Here is a 22,930-nt window from a genome sequence, read left to right as displayed (position 1 = left end):
ATTTGGTATAGAAATTACTGAGAAAATATCCTAATTTCAAGTTTATGTTTAACAAAACTAATTTTACCACAGGATTGGTTATTGGTTTTTAATTTGCATTTGCCATTAGACGAGTTTGCTAAATTTGCATAGGCAATGAAGACATGTGCAGTTTGCTTTAAGAGAAAGAAAGCTTAATCGAATTCTCCCACAGCAGATATGCTAGTCTCCCAAGTTATCTCCTATGTAAAAAGGTCACTAAAATGTTAAGAGTTTTAATGAGATATAGTTGGCCTACCATGTGGTGGTAGCTTTGGCACCAGCACACTACACCACACTGCAACAACAGGATATTCTCAGTTCCCCAAAGTTGTTCTTCTGGGTCTCTGAAATCCCTTCTGCTCTTTCCCATTCCAGGAAACAACAATACTCATCTGCATCCTATCAGCAGAGCAGCTATTTTTTAGAACTTGTGTATGCAGAGTTCATTCTTTTTTGAACTTCTGAACAGAAATCATTGTTCAAATTGAGTGTTAGTCTATCGTTGTACTTTCTGTGTTTTAGTAGCATACGAGCATTGCCTACCTTAGGGTAACAGCATTCTGTCCTCAGAATGGACTAGAACTAGATCCTCTTTCCCAACTTTTAGGAAGCTATCTAAAGGCATCCTTAAGCACTCTGTAGAACACAGCATTGAAGCCAACTGAGTCTTAGCTCCTGCAATAGACACTTCTGGGTTGGTCTGGATTGGTTTTCTTCTCACTGAAGATTCTATGTGCAGCTTCTCTGTGTGGCTGACTGAGCTCTGCTGCTCCCAGCACCCCACACAGTTAGTTCTTGCTCTTCTACTGAGCTGTGTGCTTGATGGAGCGCAGAGGGCCTTGTTGTCTTACTCCTCTGCTCTTGAGCTTTGTTTTGTAAAAACTGAGTTTCTTGGAAGTTTCAGTCTTTAACTCTATTCTGTGACAGTTAGATGAAACCAAAGCACAATTTAGTCTGGGGATAATTCTACAAAGATAGACTGTAAGATTTTTATTCTGACTATTAAAAGCAGGTACAATTCATAGGCTTCCTAACCTTTAGATGCGGTTTGTTTCCAGTTTTCCCCCTCAATTGTGGGTAGCTTTCTCGTGTCTGGTGTGTGTGTGTGTGTGTCTGTGTGCAGAAGACTTCTGCAGATCTGAGCTGTTGTCCCACTCTTGAGGTCTTCAGGAAAGAGACACACATTCACTGAGTGCTCTTCTCAAGTCATTTCCTCCACCTTGTTACCTCCTCAAAACAGTTCTGTGATTCTTAAACAAGTATAAACTCTGAGACAGACAAATAACTATCTCAATATAAATTATCTCTTTTCCAAAGTTCATGGGACCAGAAGTATTTCAGATTATAGAGGGTTTTATTGTTTTCATATTTTGGAATATTTTCATAGATGTTAATATTTGAGCATCCTAAATTCATGTTCCAAAATCTGAAGCTTTTTAAGTCATTATGTTGGAACTTAAAAAGGAGTTCTAGGGTACGTCAGACTTCTGATTTTCAGATTATGAATGTTCATTGCATACAGACTGATTTTAGGGTTTTAATATGTTGTATCACCATTATTTGATTAACATGTCCCAAATTTGTCTTCAAATCATCTTCTGTGTTTATCACTTTTTAATACAAATTTCTTTTAGTACTTCCCTCAATCCTTCCTTTCTTTCTTTGGTGTCATTGGATGGCCTGAGACTCACTTTGTAGTTCAAGATGGCCTTGAACTCACAGAGATCTGTCTACTTCTTCCTCCTGAGAACAGTACTAAATAAAGATAAACACCACCATGTGCAACCCACAACTGTCTTCAACATCTTAATAGTGGTAATTATTTGGTAGTAGCCTAAGCAGTCATCAATATCAACCAAGAAGAATGTGAATATAACAGAACACCACAGAGCTATTGCGGAGAACTCTGCAAGTCTAAGGCAATGTAATACACATCGTGGAGTTTAAAGAATCCAGGACAACAGTAAAGTGAGATCCCACTTTAGGTTCTAAAGAAAAAGAGAAACACAAACACACACACACTGTCTGTCTGTATGTCTGTCTCTCTCAGATTTAATTTAAAAAAAAAGGGTCAATTCTGAGGAATGAAACAGTAAAAAAATATAAGACCACTGGTCTCTTTATTTTATAATTTTAAAGTTAATTCTTTGAAATATATTAAGAATATATACTGTAAAATTAACTTGCATAATTAGAACACTGTATATTATCATAAAAGTGAGTAAATCTTAGGGGAAAAGTATTTGAATAATCATTTCAAAAAGCATCTATTAAATCTCTCAAGTCTTTCCCTTACACGTCAAAGTCTGACTGGCTAAACATAGTTGTAGCTGTTATTGAGTTTCTAAAAATATTTCATTTTCAAAGTATATCCTTTTATTTCTAACCCTCCACCATCACCTTTTGGGAGAGAAGGGAAGAGGGGCTCAAGATGTATTATCAATATCTGATTTTCTCAGAGCAGTTCATATTTGAGTCTAAAATGATAGGATCTATATACATGTTCAATGTTTAAATGATCAGTATAATGCTTACCTAGTGAGCCGTTTAGGTGGAGGCCGCTCACCAAACTTCCTGGAAAAAATGAAAGAAATAAAGTAAATAAGCTGTCAGATAAATACCATAGTAAACTATAAGGCATTAGAAAATGTTCCTTATGACTTGTCAATGTTAATTATGAACAGTGAAAGAACCCCCCCCCCCAGCAATCACATGTGCCCCAAAATAACAAATATACAATACAAAGAGTTCTTACAAAGGCAGTGGGGTCAGAGAGGTGCTCAGCAGTAAGAACACTGCTGCTTTTGCCCAAAGACACAAATTTAATCCCTAGTACCCGCACCCAATTCACAATCAACTGTAACTACGTGCCACTTAAAAACTAAAACAACCAATCAAAGACCCAGAGAAGAAAGGGGCCAGAACAAGTGCTGTGAGGACAGAACAACTTAGTACCCACACCTAAGCCAGGGAGAAGCACAGCCACTCTCTGCCTCTGCTGTTGCACAACAGCACTCGGGTTTTGGAAGCACATTAATGAACTGAAAAACAGGCACAAAACATGGAAGAAATCTCTTGTCAATGGGGTCACAGAGCTTAAAGTAATTCTATTTTTCTTAATTTTACAAATTTTCTCCATCATCTTGAAATGGGATTAAAAAGAACTGAAGGCAAGCAACACCAGTGAGCTACTTGAAAAGTGGAAAAGAAAACACTAACAATCCAAACTTCTATAAATAGTATTTAATTATAATAAAGCATTGGGAGTTCTGGGCAATCACTTAAGAAGAAAGTGTTAAACAGAGCAGACAAACTCACACTTTGAAAGCATTTGCCACCAGCAAGAGAAACTGACTACATGCTATTAGTCAGTATACATCCCATGATAACAAATGGCATCAAACACAAGTGAAACAAACTGGTCCTGACTGGGAAGGGCTTGGTAACTAAAGGAGAACCACAGCAGGCTCACCATGGAATGTCTGCACCAAATGTGGCCCTCATCAGATACTTACTGAGCAGCTACTAGGAACTAAGTACAGGTGTGTCCAAGCATAAATGAGCAAGAGGCACAAACCAATGGCCTTGTAAAGCTTATGCACAATCAAGGCAAACAGACAGGGAGATAAGTTAGTGTATTCATATTCATAATTTACGACAGCAAAAATTTTAGAAAAATTTATTTATCTGAAAATGACTTGTTATTGATATTTTTGTTATAAAACAGGGTCTCATGAATCCCAGGCTGGTCTCCAACTTACCAGGTAGTTAACAACCTTGAACTTTTGATCCACACGCTTCTACAATCAGTTTTATTCAATACTTAGGAATCAAACCCAGGGCCTTGTGTATACTAAGCAAGTACTCTAGCAACTAGGTGATATTCCTAGCCTTGAATATACATTTTAACTAAACACGTAATTTATTTTTAAAGAGTTTACTCATTTTCTATCTATGGGTACAGTAAACAGACCTTTGAAAAAGACATTCTATCAGGAGCTAGGGTATAGCTCAGGGGGAGAATGCTTGCCAAGTACTCAATATCCTGGGTCGCTGATCCTCGACTCCAACAAAAAGACAACATGTCCACCTTTTTAAAGCTTATTTTGAACCAGGTCTTATCTTAATGGTTACTTTTAAAAGCAACTATGATAGAATTCAGCTCAGTGTCACCATTAGTTCTGATGAATCCAACAAATATGATAAAGGCAGTATGCTGTATCCTCCCGAACCACCACATTTAGTAAGCTCATTCCTAACAAAGCACACATCCCCCAGAGCTGATGTCAAAGACAGGTAGTAGATGAAAACACACCTCTTGGGCTGGAGAGATGGCTCAGCGGGTAAGAGCACAGACTGCTCTTCCGAAGGTCCTGAGTTCAAATCCCAGCAACCACATGGTGGCTCACAACCATCCCCAATGAGATCTGACTCCCTCTTCTGGAGTGTCTGAAGACAGCTACAGTGTACTTACATATAATAAACAAATAAATCTTTAAAAAAAAAAAAAAAGAAAGAAAGAAAGAAAACACACCTCTTGTCCCTACCCCACTCCCATTATTATGCTGTGTATTAACACTTTAAAATTACCCCTTTTCTTAATTTTTAAACCCTTCTATTTTTGCTCTTTAAAATTTAAAATAAAACACTATCTTTTACCTATCCCCTGGCAATCTGTGTCAATGAGTGGGAATAGAAGAGATATGACTAAGATCATCATCCTCAATTGTACTCTGCACCTGGCTTTTCAAGTATCTCTATGAAAGATTAGTGAAAAGTGTGTGTGTGTGCGTAGGGGGTGGGAGGGTTGGGTAAAACCATGGCCTCACAATGAAATTCAGTATAATTCAGTATACCAAAGTATAATCAGACTGTGGGTGAACTATTTCAGTTGTGTGACACTGAATGGAACAGAGTGTAGAATGTGTACTTAGCTAGTACTCTTAAAGCCCTGGGTTCATCTGCAGGAACCCCACGCCCCATAAAATAAGGCAATAGGGAGATGGAATGGGTCTGAGTTAAATAATATTTACTGAATGCCACTTATGCAATGCAGTAAGACACAGTGTCACTTTTATTACATTATGGTGAAAATGTAGACCTCGAATTTAAAGGTGAGGAACAAATTCAAACTATTAAACAAATAAAATAAGAAACTGACCCAGTTAAAGAGACAAAAACAAACAAACAAAAAACAACACCATGCAACATATGGTTTAGGATGTTTTTCAGTTGTAGAAGACATTAGAAAGTTAACAGTATCTGAATAAAACAGATCAGATTAATTTTAATTTCCTAATTTCTATTACTGTTCTTACTTCTAGAAATACTCACTGTAGTGTTTAGAGAAAAATCTGATGCTGGCATTTTATCTTCAAATGCTTCAAGGATAAAGAATCATCTGTGTGTTTATTATATGTATGTGTAGACAAATATATACAGGAATAATATAAATGTGGTCAATATTCTCACTTGAGGTATCTGGGCGATTATTCCAGAAACTGGTATCAAAACGCAACAAAAGGCCTGTCCCAGGGAAATAAATCATCAGCTCTTCATCAAGACTTTGGTCTGACTGGGCTGTTTGCAGAACTTGGTGGTGAAAACTATCAAAAATCATTCCAGGAGATGGTATACAGTAGGCCTTGTGGCCAGCTTCTTGGCACAGCTTTTTTACTATTTGCTCAATTATATAGTAATACCTGAAAATTAAGAGCGTGTTAATACCCAGGTAAAAGATACATGCAGAGAAGCAAACTGTCATACACTGTTAGGAATTTAAATATGGGCAATCCTTTGAAAGACAACTTGGCAATGTCTATTCTAATTCAAGATATGTGTATCTTTGACTCAGTCTTTCAATGCTAGTAATTTACATATAGGTTGCTAATTTGGTCCATGTAAAGACATTCTTAAAGATGTTCAATTAAACATCATCTATATCATCAATAAAAGACTCTCCAAACTACACATATAATGAGGAATCTGCTGGTTACACAACAGCTCCCATGTATTACTGTATATACAGTGCAAAACATTAATTCTGAATGAGGTGCACATTTTTGGATCAGTCTGTGAATACAGATGCAACACACTATGATTTTCATTTACATAATTATCAGTGTATATGATAAAAATTCCATTTTGCTCTATAACTCATTACAGAGAATGTATGACTTTCCTCATTATTTCTTCAGTTTTGTAGATATATCTATCCAGCAAAATGAAAGTTACTCTAAAACCATTCTCAAGAGATTTCTAGACTCCAAGAACAACGTTCTAGCCCTTATTTAAGGACAACTTACACTGTCAAAAGTAGAAACATAAAGCAACTTAAAAACAACTAAAGAGCTGAGCAGTGGTGGCGCACGCCTTTAGTCCCAGCACTTGGGAGGCAGAGGCAGGTGGATTTCTGAGTTTGAGGCCAGCCTGGTGTACAGAATGAGTTCCAGGACAGCCAGGGCTATACAGAGAAACCCTGTCTCGAAAAACAAAAACAAAACAAAACAAAAACCACTAAGGAGGTTCTGATCATAACTTGTTAATAACTTCTTCAGAAACTTCATTTCAGAAAAGTGCCATATGATGAGGTACAGTCAGTAAGTCATGGGAGAGGCTCAGTGCTGAGAGCACTCTTACTCTAATGCAAACTAGTAGCATGACTGTTCTATTGCTGTGAAGAGACACCATAACCAAGGCAGCAACTCTAACAGAATGCATTTAATTGGGGGCTTGTTCACAGTTTCAGAGGGTTACGTATTTTCATTGTGGCAAGGGACAAATAGGCATGAGCAGTAGCTAAGAGTTTTATACCCAGATCCATAGGCAGCAAGAGGAGAAACACTGGGCTTGGCATGAGTTTTTTGTTTTGTTTTTTGTTTTTTCGAGACAGGGTTTCTCTGTGTAGTCCTGGCTGTCCTGGAACTCACTCTGTAGACCAGGCTGGCCTTGAACTCTGAAATCTGCCTGCCTCTGCCTCCCAAGTGCTGGGATTAAAGGCGTGCCCCGGAGTTTTTGAAACTTCAAAGCCCATGCCCAGTGACACAAGTCCTCCAACAAGGCCACATCCCTCCAACAAATCCTGTATGTACCACCTCGATAGCTACCTCACAAGCACCAATAAAACCCCAGCCTTCCAAGTTGATAGAATAACAGGTGTTATATCCAGTTAATCCAACAATAATAGCTGTCTCCCAAAAGAAAGTACAGGAATCTAGTAGTTGTTCAGTCCATGAGGTGGGTGCCTCAGATGGTCTTCAGTATGTTAGAATCCCAAAGAAGATGACTCTAAGAGTGAAAGAAGAGCAAGGACAAGCTACCTAGAGCAACAGCTTCTTTCTTCCTTATCCTTATTAGGCTGCTGTAAGAAGGTGTGGCCAGGTTAAAGGTAGGTCTAAAATTGTGACCTCAAGTGATATAGATTTCAGTTGGGTCTTCCTACCTCAAATAATCTAATTAACTAAAAATCTCTCATAAGTGTGCCTAACAGGTTGGGTTTTTAGTTAATTGCAGATGAAGTCAAATTGACCACCAAGAATATCCATTACATATGGATTAACATCCAAAATACACAACAAATTCCTATATCTCACCAAAAAGCCTAATGAAAAAGTACATAAACAAATGAGCAATATACTCTGAAAGTATGTTTTAAATCTCTAAGAAAGGAAATACAAATCAAAGCCAAATGAGATAACACTACATACCCATTAGAATGGCTTAATAAAAAACATACAAGAAAGGATGTAAAGTATCACAGCAGCTACACAAAATTATCATTTATCAAAACATGAAAGAGAATTACTACATGCATGATCCACAATATAATTCCTCTTTCAGGCACATACTTAAAACAAGTGAAAGCAAACCAGAGGGATACATTAGCTGCACAGCAGCATTATTCATAATAGCTTGAAAAGTGAAAAGAATCCACAATACTCATTGACAATTAGGTAGACAAACAAAACGTGTTATACACAAAGAGGTATTATTCAGCCTAAAGGAAAATAATACTGGCATATACTACATACATGAACCTTAAAGAAATGCCACACATAAAAGTTGACAAGTAGTATTGGGATCCCTAGAGTAATAAAATTCATAGAGAGAGAAAGCAAAATTGTGATGGTAAGGAATGCATGTGCCTGTCTGTGGTCAGAGGTACTTTATAAATGTTTGATGAATATTTCTTGAATATAACAGCTTCTATATAAAATATATCTATGACAAGTAAGACACTAAATTCTTTCCAACCCTATTATCATGCTGTTACCAAGGAATGCAAAACCAGGTGTCTCATCTGCACAACTGATAATTCATCATTGCAAATAAAATATAGAGTTGGCTGTTTATTGGACACCTTGGCTTTCTGTGTGTGTCTTAATAAGAATATCCCCCATAGGCTCATATATTTGAATGCTTTGTCAGCAGGGACTGGCACTGTTTGAAAGGATTAGAAGGATTAGAAGTTGGGATCTTGTCTGAGTGTGGGGAGGAAGTGTGTCACTGGGAGTGGGCTGCGAGGTTTCAAAAGACCATGGATCAGGATGTAGCTCTCAACTACTACATCAGTGCCACGTGTGCTAACACGCTCCCCACCTAGATATTAATGACTAACCCTCTGAAACTGTAAGCTAGTCCCCAACTGTTTCTTTTATAATGTTGCTTTGGTCATGGAATCTCTTCATAGCAACAGAACACTCACTAAGACACTTTAAAAAGCCAGAATTTTAGTCTAAAGAAAAGAGAAAACAGAGTAATTGGAAACCTGGCCTAACTCCACAAAGCTAAAAAGTTGTAGACAGGGGACATGGTTCAAGTCTGACTCCCAAACCAAGTGATTTCTCTCTCCACAGCTTCAACAGTCCTCACAGTTGGTGGTATTTTTGACTCACAAGGCAGAATTTTCTCCTACATTTTTCCTAAAGATTTTTAATTTAAGTGTATGAGTGTTTGTATGTGTGCATGTATGTGCACCATGTGTACCAAAGAGGCCAAAAGGGCATCAAATCCCCTGAAGCTGGAATTATAGGCAGCTGTAAGCAACCCAATGTGGGTGACTGGGAACCAAGTGTGTTCTACAAGAACAGCAAGTATTCTTAACCACTGAGTCATCTCCTAACTTTTAATTACATACCGATCATGCAAAGACAATGAGAAAACATCATAAAAAAAACTATAAGAACACCATATTTTTATTTTTAGTATCTCCTTGTTTTCCTGCCCTAAAATACCCTTTTCTTCTTTGTGGTAATACTCATTTGCTTATGCCATTATACCATACTTAATCTTTCTGGGGGAAAGCTCTTCAATAAAGTATTTATCAGTAAATGACAATTACATTCTAATAATCAGATATTATAGTAACCCAACCAGAAAATAAGACAACAGGCATACAGTTAAATAAGCCAGAAAAAAAAATGACTGTGGTAATGGCTCTAAGGGTTAGTCAAATACAGATTATAAACAAGTATAAGTAACCTAGAAACAGTTTCCACAGTGAGCCAGACTTATACGATGGCATTTTAGGCTATCTTCTTATGCTGGCCAAATTTTATGGCAGACGTTGACTGAAATACATATAATGCCAAAACCTCTAATATGGACCAAGACATTCCCTTGGTTTGGTTCTGGTATAGCTGAAGAAGCCTCAGTCCATTTGTGTTCTCCCTATTCAAACACAGACCAGACATAAGGGCTCGGAGGTGGTGAGTTTCTCAGTTTCCTCTTTCTGTATAGTGTGGTGGCAAAAGACAGATCAAGACAGCCTGTGGTAAATTAAAAGAAGTACCAAGAGGCCAACAAGCTCCTTATTCTGAAGGAGGTATTTTGTCCTGGGCCAATCTTCTAGGATTTAAGATTTATTGTATTTTCCCAGCATCCTTGTGACTGACTCTTGTTGGTGTACTCACTTCATGTTTGACCTGCCTCATCTGAGACACAAAGGTTGATCTCAGTCAATGTTCACAGTATTAATTTACAGGAAGAATACAGAGTAGTCTTTTGTTTGTTTAAACTGCAAATAATGGTGGGTGGGATGAGACTGGAGAGTACAAAAAGATATGGGAAAGGAGTCAGAGACACTGGAGCCAAGAGAGCAGCAACAAAAAGGAGAAAAAGACTGTTTTAGGGAGTGTCAGAGCCACTGAGTCAAAGAAAGCAAAAGAGTGAGCCAGTAGCTATAAAAGGGCAATTGTCCATCTCCTAACAAACCAAATCTGGTCAATCCCAAATATGGAAATGTTTTAGTTGGATACAGCTTTTCTTCTGCGGGATGTGAAAAAGATCACAATCAGTTTCCCTATAAATAATCTCTTTTCACTTCAAGAAAATGCTCCAATTATTAAGTGAGCTACTTAATTCAAGTTATTCAAGTTCTGCTCCAGTAAAGCCCGTTTTCCCAGCTTTTCAGTTAGAGAACTTCAGCCTCCACCTCTGTGAAATGGGAATTCTGAGTCCAGGTAAATTAAATCATGGCTAACGAGTGCAAAACACTTAGCAAGAACACCGCTTTCTGTCAGTACAGTAACACACTGAAGCCTTTCTAGCCTTTAGAGCAGGGGCTCTCAATCTTCCTAATGTAATGACCCTTTTATACAGCTCTTCATGTTGTGGTGACCCTAACCATAAAATTATTTTCACTGCTACTTCACTGTGTAAATATCTGTATCTTCTGATGGTTTTAGACAACTCCTGTGAAAGGGTTGTTTGTTCAAGCTCCAGGAAGGTTGAGAACTGCTTCTTTAGAGCCACTAGTATCCAACTCACAAGAATAATGTATTTGTAGAGATTGTAACAAAAATAAAACAAGAAAAAAACCTTTTGAATATTTTGCCATTCTATTTGTAAATCAAATATCAAGCACATAAGAGTATGGATTCATCCCATGACAAGATATGTGTTTATCTTAAAAACTTAGGCTTCATTTTAAAAGGGTATTCATTTTGGAAACATTCACCAGAAGCAGAACTACAGGAACTAACAGAGTAAGACCTGTTAATGGAATCCATTTGGGAAACCAGGCTAGGATTAAAAACTTGCTTCTTGAAGAGGGAGCTAGTGAAAATTTGAAAGGTGAACGCTTCTTGTGGATCTATTTGCCCCATCTCACCTTGTTAGGGATGTGCATTGATGTGGTCTGCCTCTATCCGGTCAACTAACCCCAGGTGTTAACTAGCCCATAGGTGTTCCCACAGAATTCCAAGTCTTAATAAAGCTAAATTAATAGTTCAGTTGCTCAACTGCTATCATCACCTTCATCATCATTACTATAATAGGCAAAACACAAAAGCCCTCAAAGTAAATACTTTTTCAAAGAATCTATCTTGTCTTTCTGTCTCAGGATTCCCAGCTGTGCTCTTCCTAACCAGTTTTTCAACGGTGCATGCTTACAGTCACGACTTTTAAAGACTGTATTAACACAAGAGATGTTAAGGCACCTGATGTTACACAGCTTCCCCACAATGGGCTACAGAAAGCCTCGTGGCACTTGAGTCCTCTGGCTCTGTGCAAGAGCTTGACTTCATTCCTAATGAAAACAGTCCTTCCTCATTTTAACTAGAAGTTTGGGCACTGTGAAAAGCACATGCCCGCCTTCCTGTTCATCTATCCTATCCTCATGTCCTAGTAGTTTTGTGGTGCACACAAAGGTGGCTTCAATGAATTTTTCAAAAAGGTCATTTTTTTCTAATTCCCCTATTCTCCTCCCAGAATCTGACTTGACCCAACAAACTCCCATTTTCTCTACTAGGTTCATACTTGAGATGAGTTATGAAGTACTTTTTTTCTGGAGCTATCCTACATCCCACAAACATCCAAAATAGTATTTTTCAAAGTAATGAAATACAGCACAAAGTCAAAACTGTGCTTAATGATAATATCATCATTTGCTCAAACTATTTTACATTACAAGTTTTGTTACTTTAAAAAGAAATTTTTAGGTACTTTTAAAAGATTTATAAAAACTCTTGCAACAGTTAATTCTGATTTTTAGAGGATGATTCTAACATTTTTTTAAAAAATCTTTGTTTGTTTTATTTTATGAGTGTTTTGCCTGCATGCATGCCTGGTGCCCACAGAAGCCAGAAGAGGGCATTTGATCCCATGAAACTGGAATTACAGTCAGTTGTGAACTGCCACGTAGGTGCTGCGAATAATGCAGAAAGAGCAGCCAGTGCTATTAATCACTGAGCCATCTCTCCAGCCCCTTCTAACATGTTTTTTAATAAAAACAAAAGCATACTGAAATCATATCTAGTAATAAGTGCCTCAACTTACCATATGCTCTTTTTAGAGAAAAGGGAATTATAGTCACAGATCTACCACTAAGCCAGACTATACTGTCCTCAGCTGTAGGATAAGAAGAAAAAACTCACCAAGTTAGACAAGATGTTATGGTGCATTTGTGACACCAAAAAAAAGGGACATAGCTCTGAAGAAGTAAATGCCACAAATCCCTGCAGCATGAAGCACAACATTGGATGCTGAAAGTGGGTAAACCTGCAAAGTGGGGGAATCAACCCTCTTCACAATGAAAAGCTAAGCAATGCTACTGAAAACAGAAAGATGGCATTGTCTGGAGACAAGGAGGAAAGTAATAAAGAAATCGAACTCTCCCAAAGCCCAAATTCACATGCTCTCACTATGCAATACTCCCTACTAACAACATGTATAGATAACAGCTGTGGAGATAATTAACAAATATCTATTCCTACCAGAAAGGGAACCAATGGCAGTCCAAAACTTGATTCTACCAAAGTCCAGCTTGGCAAACCAGTAAGTTTCTTGAGCTTACTTATAAAGCATGGGCAAGGGGTTACTTACAGGAATGGGGGTAACCCCCAAACAGCGGTAGCTGATAAGGCAGGCTTGGCTAACACCATCAAGACCCACTACTGCACTGTTTTCCCATTCTCTTCTACTCCCTACAGATTCCTATATCTTACTTATAAAATATATGTATGTAAGGATCCCTACAAGCAATGTGGAGGGTATGGCATACATACCACTAGAAGCCCCAGGCAAACATACTCTGCTCACTTCTTTTCAGCAAAGCAAGAACACGCATAAGGACTTTGTGGCTATGTAAGAATACAACTACAACTAAAGCTTAAGAAAAACCACACAAAAGCATAGGTGTACATATAGTTTTTACTCTGGCATTTTAAGAATCGAAATATAATTTTTTAAACACAAATAAGTCCTTTCCTTTACTCAGGAGACTCCTTAATTTGCCATATGGTATTTTTTCAATAATGGTCATAACCAATGTATTTTCTAATAACAACTAATAAACATGCTGAAACTCACAATTTAAAACAAAGAACTTCAGAGAACATCAAAGTTACCCTAGCAAAGTAAGCACATCACAGATAAATTACCAGTTCCTGATGGCTTCAGTGCCAAAGAAAAGCTCAAACTGAAACACCAATCAATGATGGGTTTTAGCTGTAGGAAGGTCACTGGAAAAACTACAAGATTCAGAACAGAATAGAAAATTGTACCTCAAGAGTCCTGATTTCACATTTAATAATTCTCTCTCTACCATTGATTCTTATTGGCCAATCCTTCATATGCATACAATTGTTTAAATATCAAATGTAAATTATACTACATAGCTATATATACTTTTAATATGTAAATTTGTGTTTCAGATTACTGTTTGCCATCAGACATGAACTTGTGGGCTGAAATGAAGGACTGGCTCATAACCAGCTGACTCTATCTTGGATTGTGACTTGGTCACTGTCATCACCAACTATTATATGAAGAATCAGTTGTCCTGGCTCCAAGAAGGAAATGCCATGTAGTACCTTAGCTACTAACATGCCAGAGGATCCTGTATATGCAGCCCAATGAAGCCATGGCCTGTATCATCAGCGTTCCCATTCAACCTGTTGGTCCTTGGTTTATACCTTTATCTTTTCAATGAAAACACTTTCCTTCTTGTTGGAAAAGACAAATAATTCTAAATCTGATAAAACATTAATAAGCTCAGGGCTACCCCAAATTCCTTCATTGCAATATACAAAATAAACTCATGATCAACCAACCAAAGCACAAAAACCTAGATTCCAAGATTTCAAATAATAGCGTAAATTTTACATCATGCAAGTAAAATTTTATGAACATAAAAACCATAAAGACCCTTAAGGGAGCCAGGCAGTGGTGGTACATGCCTTTAATCCCAGCACTTGGGAGGCAGAGGTAGACAGATTTCTGGGTTCAAGGCCAGCCTGGCCTACAGAGTGAGTTCCAGGACAGGACAGCCAGGGCTATACAGAGAAACCCTGTCTTGAAAAAAACAAAAGAAAAAAAAAAAAAAAAAAAAAAAACCCTTAAGGGAAAAGTAGGTATCACAGAGTCTAATCTTACCACTCCTAGTAACCATAAGTAATTACAAGACTACATACGATGAACATATGTATGATTAACTGCATTCTTACATTCATGAACTCACAAACTGATTTTTTTAAATCATTTATTTTCCTCTAAATGATTTTTCCCTTCCATAATAATAATAGGGTAATAATGTTCTACAAACAGTGCAAAGAATCATCTTATTTAGTAATATTAATATCCTAAATGAAGAACTTACACACTGTTTAATGACAGCATTCCAGAGAACTAGTCTATGATAGTAGTTTTAGGATAATTACAGACTAATACATAACTAAGATTAGCTATGTGCCCAGCATGATGCTTGGGCAGGAGAGCTGCCCCCGCCCATTGCCACACCCCCCACAATGTACACATGCACATGTCTCCATAGTTGATGGCTTCTGGCAGGGATACAGATAAAGACTTGCCTTCCTTGGGGAGATGGTCACTAGGAGTTTGACCATGCTCCAGTGAGTATATGGACAACACAAAACAATTTTTCCCCCTTTTGAGGGGGGAGGGCTTACATGGAAAGGGATGGACATGGGAGGGAGGCCTAGGAGAAGACTGTTGTCAGAGTGCATGATGTGAGATTCCCAAATAATCAATAAAAGAAAAAGAAAAGCTAGAAAAAAAATTAGTTATCCTAAACTATTTGATGAAAGAAATTATAGCTTTTATAATTACCTAAGAAGAGAGCACGTACCCTGTCCCTCCACAAACTGTGTCAAAAGAGGAGAAAAAACCAGTCGGTCATAAAGCTTGTGATTCTAACAGCAAAACCCCACTATATCTTCATAAACATACCTGTGATCTAAATATTATAGGGTCTTAAAGTATAAAAAAAAATACAGAATTAAGTGTTGATTGTGCCCATGACCACTGGGTCACTGAGAGATTTCTAAAAGCATACCTTTTAATCCATGCCATGGTACTTCAAGAACATGTAAGTCAACAGCTTGGAACACTTCAAAGTACCTCAAAACACCTTAGCCAGTGTATCTGTATCATTCTCTTTACCTTTTGAGATCATAATGGTTCCAAAGAACCATGATGCATCCATTTGATTTGATAGCCTCATAATTTCAATAACTTAAAAACAAAAAATAGCCGGGCGGTGGTGGCGCACGCCTTCAATCCCAGCACTTGGGAGGCAGAGGCAGGTGAATTTCTGAGTTCGAGGCCAGCCTGGTCTACAGAGTGAGTTCCAGGACAGCCAGGGCTATACAGAGAAACCCTGTCTCAAAAAAACAAATAAACAAACAAAAAAACAAAAACAAAAACAAAAAATAAATAAGGACTTATGTGTTTGTTTATTAAGGTTATAGTGCACTGTGTTAACTGCTGTGTTAAAACTGAGTTTTCTATGACTTAGAAAAGCAAGGAGCCACTACAGCACTTGCTTTATACAGATGTCTCTCTAACAGTTCCACAAATTTGTGTCTTAATTGCTGCCTCTACCTACTGTCATATTCATGTCTTCATCTGAGTCATCTATATTCTTTGTGAAACCCTTCATAATCAACCAATGAGCACTGTTTATGTTGCCCACACACAGTCCTAGGAAATGTTCTTTAACACTGATGAACTCAGAGAAGATCAAGGGAGCCCTGCTGATCTACAGCCTGGCTATCATAAGCACAGATAAAACAACCCAGGGTGTGTGCCTGGAGTCTAAAGGGGAAGGAGCAGTCTTGGAGACTGTATCCTCAACCTGTGTCTTAATACTACTTCTGGGACAGTAAGTGTCAGAACAGACTGAACTAGCAACCAGGTGAACAGAAAATGTCTGCTTGCTTGCTTGTGTGGAGGTAGGGCTTGGTCACAGAAGTCTTTAATAAGTGCTGTAAAATATGGAAAATCTACACCTCAGAATGGCTTCAGTGTTACTATGTGAGCACCCTGGCAGACACCCTGGCCTTTCTCTCACTCTGACCCACCTTTTTAAATACAAAACATTAAGATAAAGTAATAAATTCACATATTGCATTTTTGTATTTACTAAGAATTCATTATCTTTGCTGTAAATTTAATACAGAAAGAATACTGCAACTTGTATTGCACAAAATAATATTGATGATAACTTGTCAATGAATATATACATTTACTGTCATGAAGCAATTTAAGTTATTTAGGATAATCGGTCAGGAAACTTTTAATGAAGCTAGGCCATAAAGCAAGCTTGTAAAGAGAGTAAATGAGAAAGGCTGTTAGGGCTCTGGGCACATAAAGGCCTGGTGAAGGATGGACATGTGCTAAGTGTATGCTAAGGAGAAAGGGAAGCTACTCCTGTTTGAAAATATTCCAAGTCCAGTGTCAGCTGATGACACATTGCTAAGATTTAGATTTTTGCAGAAACACAGATTATAATGTAGATTATTCTACAGAAAGTTGATAATGTACTACATATAAGAAAGAACTTGACTAGGGTAAAACAAACTAGGGTAAACAGAACCAAAGGACCTGGTCCAATGAAATTCCTGTCTGCAGCCACAGTATCTTTTCAAACTAATGATTTTACCACATTAGTTGCCCCCAGGCCCCCCACTCTTGCTCAAAACAAGCTAGCAGTGGGTGCTTATGTGCATGTGTCTGTCCCCTCCTGGAAGAATACTATATTGTTTCCTACACTATGCTCCTGCAAATAAATGCATCCTACAGATACCAGGTGAGTGCTGCTCAAACAGTTCTCTTCCACTGAGGGCAGGAGTGAGCCACTGGAAAGCCAGCAAAAACACAAGTACATTAGAGAACAAAGAATAAAAGCATAGGTCTACTGGTTACTCACTGCCTCAATCTGTTAGAAGAGCCTGTTTTAAAGGAGGCAGATCTGTACTCAAATAACTGGCCTAAAGAAAACACATGTAGAAAGTATATTGAATTTTTTTTTTAAAAGTATACTAAAGTTTATAGCTAGAATTTCAGAATGTCCTTACTAAATCACAAAACTGCAATCCTGAAGAGAGAGCAGCTCTAGATCTGGTATCTGTGGTTCAGTACAATGCTAAACACTTAATGACATCCTACACCATCTTGACCCCTCCTTTGAGAGGTAAGAGAATAGGACCCAGAGAGATGTAGATGAGCTGCCTATAGTGATACAATTTCATGAAAATACTTCTTGATCCCAAAGGATGAACTGGTGAGGTCACAGTTTAAAGGAAAGTCAATCAATGCTATAGCTTGAGAACACTTAAGAATATGTATCTAACCCACTATCCTACTGTGGACTCAGTTTAAACTGCCTTTAAGAGAACATTACTATAGCTGGACATGGTGGCACATGCCTTTTATCCCAGCACTCAGGAGGCAGAGCCAGGGCAATCTCTGAATTCAAGGCCAGCCTGGCCTACAAAGTGAGTTCCAGTACAGCTAGAACTAAACAGAGATCCCGTTGGAGGGTGGGAGTGGGGTGGGGGCACAATACCTTACTATACCCTTGAAAACCTCAGCTAATGCATACCTTTCATCTTTAAATTATGTACTCTTCTATGCCCCCGACCCAGAACCTTAAACAACAAATACTGGCCATCCATGTTGCAAGCAACTTCTGGATGTAACTTGAAAATGTGTTTACAGATGTTTCATTTTTCTATGTGCTTCCTGGTCAGTTTGGGGTCAGTAAAGTTTTTTCCCTTACAAAGCTCTGTTCAATATTTCTGTAAAGAATTCCTCATCCCTTTTCTATGCATGCTTTCTGTACTATTCAACAAGTTCAGGGCAAAAAGCCCTTTGTGAGGGACAGCAATGAGGACACATGTACATAGACATAGTGACAGTCAGATATCAAGACAAGCACAGACACAGCAAACAAGATTCCAGATAGATGAGTAAATATACACTGCAGTTAGGCAGAAGATACTGGGACTGAAGTGGAGAATTCAGACTTGGGCTTATTTTTGATCAAACTAATCCAAGGGTAAGTATTGTTTTCATCCCTGAATGCATCATCAATACAGTGTGGTACTCTCTGATGGCATCTTTACTTTGTTAACCCACACAGCTGCTGAATCTTAGAAAAGACTAAAGCAATAAGACAGTCATGGATCTAATTCCCAAATATAAAACCTATCCTAACATTGCTATAGTAATTTTCTCCTAGAAATAACTAGAAGAAACCAAGTCAAGCAAATAAATTTATTTCTCAACATAGCTGATATGGTAATAATGTAATTACATAATTGCTTCTCATGTGAAAACTGGATCAGTTTATACTTAAAATCATATAGTTTGTGTGTTATATCAAGAGTCTATGTATATTTAATAAGCCAGTAGAATGACAGCAATTATATCTAATGAAGTCAGAATTTTGGTGCCTACAAATGAAATTTAATTTTCTCATGAAGTAATACACTTGATCTTTTATCATTACTTTAAACTATCTGGTTTGTGGACTAAAAAGCTGGTTCAATGGTTAAGAACACTTGTTGCTTTTGCAGCAAGAGGATCTGGGCTTGACTCCCAGCACCCAAATGGCAGCTCACAATCATAACTCCAGTCCCAGGAGAACTAATGCCTCCTTCTAACCTCCACAGGCACCAGGCATACACATGGTGCACATACATAAATATGGGCAAGACATTCATATATATATTTATATATATACATAGACATATATATATGTAAAATAATAGACATTTATATATATATATATATAAATAATAAAAATGAATGTGAAAAAGTTTAAATCATGTAGTTTTTGCTGATGTATGTGGTCTTTTAGTGTCCTCACTATCTGAGGCTCTGTTGGTCCCCACTTTGTCATCTCTGTAACCTAAGAGCCATAGCTTTACCTTTCACATTTATTTTCCTAGGATTTTACCACTAGACAAGCTGAGGAAATGTCTCTGCATTTCAAGGTCACCTTTTTGGAGAGGGGATTCATGGTCACTTTGGTTTGACAGCTAAGACTGCAGTAAGCTAAGGAGCCTCTAGTACTTAAGCCACCTTTTATGGACCATACTTTATCCTTCTGAAAACCTGGGATAAAAGTAAAGTTCACAGAGCAGCAATGAGAAACAGGATTACACACACCCACACAAAGCATTCTAAACACTACATTGCAGGCACACAGTGACAGCAGGGAAACTAACTGACTTCAACTTCCAGAAGTGACTGGATTAAAGGCATGTGCTACCATGCCCAGCCCAACTGGATTATTTTTAAATGAACACAGACGTTCTAAGTGTTCATCACAACCCAATATAGTATACTGACATATGTATAGGCCATGGATTTATTTAAAATATAGACTGTTTAAGGCAGTAAAATTAAATTTTTGTCCATTAATCATATTTTTCTTTGTAAAGAACAAAAAATATTTAACATTTAACTACTAAAGCAAGCAACTAAGGTCAGAAAATACTACACAAGTAAGAACTCACCTCTTATATCTAATTTGAAGAAACCCTTTCAAATGTTGTTCTTAAATCCAACCACCTTGAATATCAAAACATTCCTGAGAGCCCACTAAAGGTGATAGACAGAGCTGGGGATGGTGGCATGTTACTGTATCTCAGCAAGAGGGAAGCTGAGACAAGAGGTTCTCATGTCTGAAGCCTCCCAAGGCTACATACCAAAAACATGTATACTATACTCCCCCTAAAGTAAATCACACATCACAGGATTAAAAATTAAAATAAGAATGTCTGTAATCTTGGCACTCAAAAGGTGAACAAGAAGATCTCATAGGTTCAAGGCTAGCCTGGGCTATGAGCTAATTGGTTATGTTCTAGGCCAGCCTGAGCTACTGAGACACTGTCTCAAACAAATCAAAACCAAACACACATACATACACCACAAAAAAGGGGAGTTCTGAATTCTCCCACAATGCAGTGTTAGGGATTGAACCTGGGGCACACAAAGCAGGTTCTCTACTACTGAGCTATGACTCCAGTCTTTAAATTTTTTTTTCTCCAAATAACGGCCTCAGTAAATTGTTGAGGCCGGCCTTAAATTCACTATGTAGTCCAAGCAAGTCTTGAATTTGCAATCTTCCAAACTCAAGTCTCCCAAGTAGCTAGAATTGCAGGCCCAGACCTGATTGGAGCCTTCTTTCAAACTTAATTAACTGGAGGATCTCCATCAAGTGTCTGCAACAGAACAGATTACTAATTTGGTGAAGGGAAAGAAATTCCACACATTTTTGGGTTGATTTAATTTTTCACTATATTCTATAAGCTAACTTAATATTATTCCATATTCAAGTAATTAAACAATAAAGGCAATTTCACCTAAAGTCAGTAGCCAAATACCCATCTCATATCTCTTTCTCTCTTTCCCTCCCCCCCCTCTCTACTTATCCATCTAATTAAGTTTCTCTGTATAGCCCTGGTTGTTCTCAAACTCAAGAGATCTACCTACTTCTCCCTCCCATGTGCTACCACTGCCCCAGAAGTAGTAAACTTAACAGGTTATCATTTATGGAATGTTTCCCAGAAGTTAAACTTCTCATTTCAATGATCTAGTGCCATCCATTAGCTTAATTTCTATGATGAAGCTGAGAGAAAGAAATTTTAGAAAGCTAAAAAAACTGTGGTAAAAAGACCTATTTTTAAAAGCCTCTAGGGGCTTCTTTTCATGTGTTGTTTAACTTCCAATTATCTTTTTTTACACTTAACTCTCATGGTTTTCAACTTTCCACTGCCAATTATCAAAAATATTTTAGGTATATATTACCAGGAAAAGATTATCAAGAAAGAAATCTCATCATAAGTCCAAAAATACAATGCATTTTCTGAGATGGAATGGTATTAGGTACACTGGCTGTTGATTATGTATGACTAAAAAGTGTTTGTGACTTCTGGGTAGTGAGAAATTTAGGAGAAAAGAATATCCCCTGGAAACCTCTTCTTAGATCACTAGCAAAGTAGATATAAGCAACTCCTCAGCTCTACTCACAAACATAAAGCAGTTCTTAGCAGATGCTGTCTCCTAATAGGACAAGAAAAGTTAAAACTAGAGTGACCTACTTATTAAATAAAGTCAACGAGCCTAAAAGCATGCTTGTCTTTTAAATATATAAGCAACTATTAAAATAGGAAGTTAGTGGGGCCTGGGAGCTGGCCTGGCAGGTATACTGCTTGCTGAAGGAAGTCAGGACAGGAATTCAAACAAGGCAGAATCCTGGAGACAGGAGCTGATCCAGAAGCCATGAAGGGGTGCTACTTATTGGCTCACTCCCATGGCTTTGTTCAGCCTTTCTTATAGAATCCAGGACCACCAAAACAGGGATGGCACCACCCACCAAGGGCTGGCCTCTCCTGCATCAATCACTAAGAAAATGTCCTGCAGGAATGGCTGCAGCATGATCTTAATGGAGCCATTTTCTCAACTGAGGTCCCCCCTTCTTTCAGATGACTCTAGCTTGTGTCAACTTGACACAATAAAAGCAATGACTACTTTAAAAAAAAAAACACCTTAAATCCTCTTTCAACAATAATCTCATTGAGCATACATATTATACCCTAAAAGATCTGTGCAACTGCATAAAGCCAGAGATCATGCAATACAGAAACTTGTACCATCATCTCTAGAGCTGGGGTACTTTTTCTCACCAACAAGGTTTAAAGTACAAGTTATGGGGGTGAAGAGATAGTTCCGTGGTTAAGAGAACTAGCCACTCTTCCAGAGGAGCCAGCTGGTGGCTCACAACCATCTATAATACTAGTCCCAGAAGATTGCCCTATTCTGGCCTTCAAGGCCATTGTATGCATGTCCTTAACATGGGGAGAGGGCCCTCAAGTCTTCCATCTTTGATTTGTCCTTTTAAGAAGCATCAAACAAGCCTTCAAAAACCACCTTTAAGAGTTCCATTGAGGGCTGGCGAGATGGTAAGAGCACTGACTGGTCTTCTGAAGGTCCTGAGTTCGGATCCCAGCAACCACATGGTGGCTCACAACCACCTGTAATGAGATCGGACGCCCTCTTCTAGTGCGTCTGAAGGCAGCTACAGTAAACTACGCAGGAGCGAGCGGGGCCAGAGCCAGCGGGGCCAGAGCCAGCGGGCTGGAGCCAACAGGGCCGGCAGAAGTCCTGAAATCAACAGCAGCCACACATGATAGCTCACGGCCATCTATACAGCTACAGTGTACCCATACACATAAAATAAATAAAAATAAATCTTTAAAAAAAAAAAAAAAAAGAGTTCCATTGATGGTAGTGGTGACATTCACCTTTAGTCCCAGCACTCTGGAGGAAAAGGCAGACAGATCTTGGTAAGTTCAAGGCCAGCCTAGTCTAAAGATCAAGTTCTAGGACAACCAGGGCTACACAGCAGAAACCCTGTCTCAAAAGAGTTCCACTGATAAAGTCATAAACATAGAAGTTGGGGCTGGAGAAACAGTTTGGTAGGTACAAGAACCTAAAAAAAGTGAGTATGGTGACACGTGCTTGTGTCCTAGTACTGGAGAATGGACACAGGCAAGTTCCTGGGGATCGCTGGCCAACAAGCCTAGCCTACTTGGCCAGTTCCAGACAGTTCCAAACACTATTTTAAAAAACAAAAACAAAACAAACAAAAAGAACAGTA

The 22,930-nt window shown here is 38.2% G+C and overlaps 1 protein-coding gene and 1 long non-coding RNA gene across 2 annotated transcripts in view; one reads left to right on the top strand and one right to left on the bottom strand.

Moving 5' to 3' along the window:
* Window positions 1-22,930, bottom strand: part of Rbpj (recombination signal binding protein for immunoglobulin kappa J region) — a 69,188-nt gene that overhangs the window by 24,485 nt on the left and 21,773 nt on the right. The window contains 1 exon segment of the mRNA XM_031342292.1: window positions 2,557-2,595. Coding sequence (XP_031198152.1) covers window positions 2,557-2,595 — 39 coding nt within the window.
* Window positions 9,481-14,071, top strand: LOC116070870. Its single transcript, XR_004110606.1, has 2 exons — window positions 9,481-9,728; window positions 13,674-14,071. It is a non-coding gene; the product is annotated as an uncharacterized LOC116070870 (long non-coding RNA).

Source organism: Mastomys coucha, unplaced genomic scaffold (genome assembly GCF_008632895.1).
Source record: "Mastomys coucha isolate ucsf_1 unplaced genomic scaffold, UCSF_Mcou_1 pScaffold22, whole genome shotgun sequence".
Lineage (NCBI taxonomy): Eukaryota > Metazoa > Chordata > Mammalia > Rodentia > Muridae > Mastomys > Mastomys coucha.
This window is presented reverse-complemented; position numbering and strand designations above follow the sequence as displayed.